The following is a 7,044-nucleotide window of genomic DNA, read 5'->3' as shown; positions in this document are numbered from 1 at the left end:
TTTGGGGGCTCGTCGGAGATTTGCGAGACCACCCAGGGGTTCCTAGACCCACTTGGAGGTAAGAATTTTTGTTCTGTTGTGACTCTTTGTTTGTGGCCTGTTCAAAAATCTGGTGCGATTGCAGTTTCGTTTTCGCAAACGCTCTTTAGAGGCCGCTCTCCAGGGGGAGGAGCAGAGTGGACGGGGATAGACGTGTCCAGGTGTCCACCGTTTGTTCGCCCCGGGCGATGTCCCGGGAGGACAGGAGGAGGACCAGGGACGCCTGGTGGACCTCCACGGAGAAGGTCGGGAGATAAGTTTTCTCCTTGACGATCTGTGTCATAGGGCCATTTCCCGGCCACCTGATTCCTTTCAGAATTACTGGTTGACCCGAGGTGGACAGCTCGCTTTGCTTTCTTGTCTTTCTGTCATGATGATTGTTTTTATCGTGTATGTAATAGAGGTAGACATGGGACAGACTGTGACGACCCCACTAACACTGACCCTGGACCATTGGACGGACGTTAAGACTCGGGCTCATAATCTTTCTGTCGAGGTCAGAAAAGGACCTTGGCAGACTTTTTGTTCTTCCGAATGGCCAAGTTTCGGTGTAGGATGGCCTTCGGGGGGAACTTTTAATCTATCTGTTATTTCCGCTGTCAAGCAAATTCTTTTTCAGGCCACAGGGGGACACCCTGATCAGGTTCCATACATTATCGTGTGGCAGGACCTAGTCCAAAACCCGCCACCCTGGATGAAGCCTTGGACATCGGGAATAGGGTCTGCGACAGTTGCCGTGGCGGCACGGAAAGTGCCTCCTTCAGATTCGCCGGCGCCCGCTCCAACAGCTCCTCCGAGGATCTATCCTGAAATTGATGATGTCTCCCTTCTTGACCACCCTCCTCCCCCATATCCTCAACCCGTTTCTCATGCAGACCCACAGGTCCCAGCGGACTCCCAGCCGGCCTCCGAAATAGGGCCTGCGGCCGGGACTCGAAGCCGCCGGGGCCGCAGCCCAGAGAGATCTGGCGCGGGATCTGATTCCACCGTTGCGCTACTATTACGAGCTTATGGACCCGCCCCAGCTCCAGGGGATTTAGTCCCCCTGCAGTATTGGCCGTGTTCGTCAGCGGATATGTACAACTGGAAAACTAACCACCCCTCCTTTTCAGAGAACCCCTCAGGCTTGACGGGACTCCTCCAGTCCCTGATGTATTCTCATCAGCCCACTTGGGACGATTGTCAACAGCTCTTTCAGGTCCTCTTTACGACTGAAGAAAGAGAGAGGATCCTTCTAAAGGCCAGAAAGAATGTTCCAGGACCAGATGGGACCCCCCACCAATCTCCCTAATCTCATAGATGCCGCTTTTCCCTTGGTCTGCCCTGACTGGGATTACAACTCTGCAGAAGGTAGGGGGCGTCTCACGGTCTACCGCCGGGCTCTAGTGGCAGGTCTCAAGGGGGCCGCGAGGCGACCCACCAATTTGGCAAAGGTAAGAGAAATTTTACAGGGTCCAGTAGAGCCACCCTCTGTCTTCTTAGAACGACTGATGGAGGCATATAGGAGATATACTCCATTTGATCCCTCCTCGGAGGGACAGCAGGCGGCTGTAGCCATGGCTTTTATAGGACAGTCGGCCTCGGATATCAAGAAAAAGTTGCAAAGATTAGAGGGGCTCCAGGATTATACATTGCAGGATTTAGTAAAAGAGGCAGAGAAAGTGTATCACAAGAGAGAGACTGAAGAAGAAAAACAAGAAAGAAAAAAAAATGGGGGCAGAAGAGAGGGAGAATCGGCGGGATCGCTGCCAGGAGAGGAATTTAACTAAGATTTTGGCCGCAGTAGTAGGCAGAGAACGGTCAGAAAGAGGACAGTCAGGTTACCTGGGCAACAGGGCAAGAAGACCCCCGGGAGGACAGAGACTGCAACTTGAAAAAGACCAATGTGCATACTGTAAAGAAAAAGGACCCTGGGCCAGGGAGTGCCCCCGAAAGAAACCAAAGGGCCCCAAGATGTTGGCCCTCGAGGAAGATTAGGGGAGTCGGGGCTTGGTCCCCCTCCCCGAGCCTAGGGTAACTCTCTCTGTGGCGGGGAACCCCGTTAATTTCTTAGTAGATACGGGGGCGGAACACTCAGTTTTGACTAAACCGTTAGGGCCGTTAGGATCGAAAAAAACCCTGGTCATGGGGGCGACTGGGAGCAAACTTTACCCTTGGACAACCGAAAGAAGTTTAGAAATTGGAAAAAGCCAAGTAACTCACTCTTTCCTTGTGATTCCTGAGTGCCTTGCGCCCCTTCTGGGAAGGGACTTGTTGACCAAATTAAAGGCTCAGGTCCAGTTCACCCCGAAGGGACCAGAAGTCACCTGGGGGGAAGCCCCTACAACATGCTTAGTTCTAAGTCTAGAAGAAGAATATCGCCTCCATGAACCCAAAACTGGGGTTTTGCCCCCTACAGAATGGCTGACACTTTTACAGAGATTTGGGCAGAGTGGACTGGAATGGGGCTGGCTAAGCAAATACCACCGGTTATAGTGGAGCTAAAACGGCTGCCACCCCCGTATCAGTCAGACAGTACCCCATGACTCAAGGGGCTAAAGAAGGCATTCGACCACATATCCAGAGACTGTTACAACAAGGTATACTGATTCCCTGCCGGTCCCCTTGGAATACCCCCCTCCTGCCGGTACGTAAGCCTGGAACCAATGATTATCGACCTGTCCAGGACTTGAGAGAAGTCAATAAACGAGTACAGGACATTCACCCAACCGTGCCCAACCCTTACAACTTGCTGAGTTCCTTACCGCCTGAACGATCCTAGTACACCGTTCTGGATTTGAAAGATGCCTTTTTCTGTCTCAGGTTACATCCGAATAGCCAACCCCTATTCGCTTTCGAATGGCGAGATCCCGAAGGAGGACATACGGGTCAACTGACCTGGACTAGGTTGCCACAGGGGTTCAAAAATTCACCAACCCTTTTCGATGAAGCGCTCCACCGTGACCTTGCACCCTTCAGGGCACGGAACCCTGAGATTTCTCTCTTGCAGTACGTAGACGATTTACTGCTCGCAGCCTCGACCCAGGAACTGTGCCTCGACGGGACCAGAAAGCTCCTAAAGGAATTGGGTGAGTTGGGGTACCGGGTGTCTGCCAAGAAAGCCCAGTTATGCCGCTCGGAAGTGACCTACCTAGGATACACTCTCCGAGAAGGGAAGCGGTGGCTCACTGAAGCACTGAAAAAGACTGTGAGGCAGATCCCGACCCCCACCACCCTGAGACAAGTACGTGAGTTTTTGGGAACTGCGGGTTTCTGTAGACTCTGGATACCGGGGTTCGCCACGCTGGCGGCCCCTCTGTACCCACTCACTAAAGAAAAAGTCCCATTCACCTGGACGGAGGAGCACCAAAGGGCCTTCGATAAAATAAAGACTGCCCTGCTCACAGCTCCCACGTTGACCCTGCCAGACCTGACTAAGCCTTTCACTCTATATGTTGACGAACGGGCTGGAATAGCCCGTGGAGTTCTGACTCAGGCCCTGGGGCCCTGGAAGCGGCCGGTGGCCTACCTATCTAAAAAGCTAGACCCCGTTGCCAGCGGGTGGCCTTCTTGCTTGAAAGCCATTGCTGCAGTAGCCTTACTTGTAAAAGACGCTGATAAGCTTACCCTGGGTCAGCATATGACTGTAATAGCACCACATGCTTTAGAAAGTATTGTGCAGCAGCCGCCTGACCTCTGGATGACAAACGCCCGGATGACACATTACGAGAGCTTGTTGTTAAATGATCGGATAACCTTCGCTCCTCCTGCTATTCTTAACCCAGCCACCCTGCTCCCCGAAGCGAAGGACTCTACCCCAGTGCACTGGTGCACTGACGTCCTGGCTGAAGAGACCGGGACCAGGAAGGAACTGACCGACCAACCTTGGCCGGGTGTGACAAACTGGTATACAGACGGCAGCAGCTTTGTGGTAGAAGGTAAAAGAAGGGCGGGAGCGGCGGTGGTGGATGGAAAGCAGGTAATTTGTGCTAGCAGTCTCCCAGAAGGAACCTCGGCACAAAAAGCTGAGCTCCTGGCATTGACTCAAGCTCTGCGTCTGGCAGATGGTAAGGCTATCAACATTTACACCCACAGCCGCTATGCCTTCGCCACGGCTCACCTTCATGGAGCCATTTACAGACAGAGGGGCTTACTCACCTCAGCAGGAAGAGACGTTAAAAACAAAGAAGAAATCCTGGCCCTCCTAGAAGCCATACATCTTCCACAAAAATTAGCCATCGTCCACTGCCTGGGACACCAGAAGGGGGCCGACCCTGTCTCAAAGGGGAACCAGATGGCTGATCTAACAGCAAAGCAAGCTGCCCAGGGAGCGGTAGTGCTGGTGGAAGAAACTGGAACCCCGCCAGAACCCCCACAAGCCAGCGTCATCCATCCCAGCTTCCTCTATCCCTATAAAGATTATGATTTAATCAAAGATAGGACCCGTGCAGGAAAAGCTCGGATGTTCACTTTCGGTGGACTGGCAAAAACCAAAGATGGAAGAATCATTCTACCCTCTAAAGAAGGATGAGACTATGTGAGACGAATACACCAGCTGACTCATCTTGGAAACGAAAAACTTAAGCAATTAATCAAAGGTTCTAAATATTATGTTCTAGGATTAAATACAATAATAAAAGAGGTAACAGAGTCCTGTCAAGCCTGCACCTTGACCAATGCTGCCCGACCGTTCAAAGAACCCGGAAAAAGAATGAGGGGAGATCGGCCGGGAATATATTGGGAGGTAGACTTCACTGAAATTAAGCCAGGAAAATATGGTAATAAGTACCTTCTAGTTTTTATAGACACTTTTTCAGGATGGGTGGAAGCCTTTCCCACGAAGTCCGAAACTGCTCAAATGGTAACCAAGAAGATACTGGAAGAAATCCTGCCCCGGTTTGGGATCCCCAAGTTAATTGGTTCAGACAACGGGCCGGCTTTTGTTGCCCAGGTAAGTCAGGAGTTGGCCACCCAACTGGGGACTAATTGGAAATTACATTGCGCTTACAGACCCCAGAGCTCAGGACAGGTAGAAAGAATGAATAGAACCCTAAAAGAGACCCTTACTAAATTGGCTATTGAGACCGGCAACAAAGACTGGGTGACCCTCCTCCCCTTTGCGCTCCTTAGGGTCCAAAACAAACCTGGACGTTTCGGCCTTACCCCTTACGAAATCCTACATGGGGGACCGCCCCCCTTGACTGAGTCAGGCGGGATATTGGATCCTTGCACTCACTCTCCCTCCTCCTCTGCTCTGTTTACCCACTTAAAGGCCTTAGAAGTTGTCAAAACACAGATCTGGGATCAGATCAAAGAAGCCTATCCTCCACGGACCACCGAGGTGCCCCACCGATTCCAGGTCGGAGACTCAGTCTTGGTCAGACGACATCGGGCTGGCACACTCGAGCCTCGGTGGAATGGACCCTACCTAGTGCTGCTGACCACGCCCACGGCAGTAAAGGTAGATGGGATTGCTGCCTGGATCCAGGCTTCCCACATAAAAAGGACACCCAGTCAAAAGGAAAACAACCTCGAAAATAATTGGACAGTGGTCACCAGTGATAATCCTCTTAAGTTGCGCCTTCACCGCCGTAGCCTTGGGGAACAACCCGCATGTTCCCCAAAAATTGACATGGGAAGTGCTTAATGAAGAAGGCGACATCGTGTGGTCAAAAACCGCAGTGCACCCCCCTTGGACTTGGTGGCCTAATCTTGCACCTGATATCTGTAAGTTAGCTGCCGGTTCCCTGGCCTGGGATCTTTCTAATTATGACAATTTAGATAAACCACCCCCGGAGGAACAATGTGTCCCTCATGGTATAGGGAGCACATTGAGATGTTCTGGACAATTTTTTCGAGCCAACCTCCAGGCAGGGACATAACATAGAAATGAAGAGACAATGTGGGGGGGCATCAGGTTATTTCTGTGGTAAATTGGGATGTGAGACCACAGGAGAAACCTACTGGAATCCCTCCTCCTCCTGGGATCTGATTATAGTAAAAAAGGGTCGTAAGCCGGAAGAGCCAGAAAAAGGAGAGAGAGACGCATCTAGATACCCGGCTTATAACACTGGGTGTGCTTCTGGAGCCTCGGGTGGCCCTCAGGGGCCATGCAAAGGCAGCTATTGTAACCCTCTGAATATTAGTTTCACAGCACGGGGAAAACAAGATCGCCAATGGGTAAAAGGCAACCGCTGGGGGTGGAGAGTCTACACTGGAACGGGAGACCCTGGGTTCGTTTTCACTATCAGGATAAAGATAGAAAGTCCGCCTGCACGACCCGGTGGACCTAATCCAGCGCTTGGTAACCCCCCACCCAGGCCTGAGAGACTTCCTGGTCTCACCCCATCACCAAAGGCCCCTTCCAGCCCTAATCCAATCAGGTCCCTCCTCCCCCCTATGAGAACCGAGGATCGCCTGTTAAATCTGCTCGCTAGTGTGTTCGTTGTTTTAAACCGCACAAACCCCACTGCTACCCAATCTTGCTGGCTGTGCTTTGCTTCTAATCCCCCTTACTATGAAGGAATAGCTCAAATGCGGAGCTATAATGTTACTTCTGACCATTCACATTGCCCCTGGGGGAGCCAACGGAAGCTGACCCTTTCAGCGGTATCAGGCACTGTGCATAGGCAAAGTGCCTACCAGGCACCAGCCCCTCTGTAACGTAACTATTGACACCCTGACAGATGGCCAAAATCAATATCTAGTACACCCCCCCAGACACTTGGTGGGCCTGTGGCACCGTCCTGACCCCCTGCTTGCATACTTCACTTTTTAACAGTACTAGGGACTTTTGTATTTTGGTCCAGCTGGTGCCTAGGGTCATTTATCATGATGATAGTTCATTTATAGATGAATTTGATCACCGTACTCCTTACAAGAGGGAACCTGTTACCCTGACCTTAGCTGTCTTGTTAGGACTAGGAGTAGCAGCAGGGGTTGGAACTGGGGTAGCTGCTCTTGTCCAACAACCGTCCTACTATAATGAACTTAGAGCGGCTATGGATGCAGACCAGGGAGCGTTGG

At 51.6% G+C, this 7,044-nt stretch overlaps 1 protein-coding gene across 1 annotated transcript; it reads left to right on the top strand.

Annotated features, from left to right (window-relative positions):
- The first annotated feature begins 448 nt into the window (after positions 1-448).
- Positions 449-5,665, top strand: LOC113837013. Its single transcript, XM_027428802.2, is given in 5 exon segments — positions 449-1,312; positions 1,314-1,751; positions 1,753-2,443; positions 2,446-2,523; positions 2,526-5,665. Coding segments are annotated over 5 exon segments (5,211 nt in total).
- Positions 5,666-7,044: the final 1,379 nt, after the last annotated feature.

The sequence above is a fragment of the Cricetulus griseus genome, chromosome 8 (assembly GCF_003668045.3).
Source record: "Cricetulus griseus strain 17A/GY chromosome 8, alternate assembly CriGri-PICRH-1.0, whole genome shotgun sequence".
NCBI lineage: Eukaryota > Metazoa > Chordata > Mammalia > Rodentia > Cricetidae > Cricetulus > Cricetulus griseus.
Note: the sequence above shows the minus strand (reverse complement) of the source record. Positions and strands in the feature narration are given on the sequence as shown.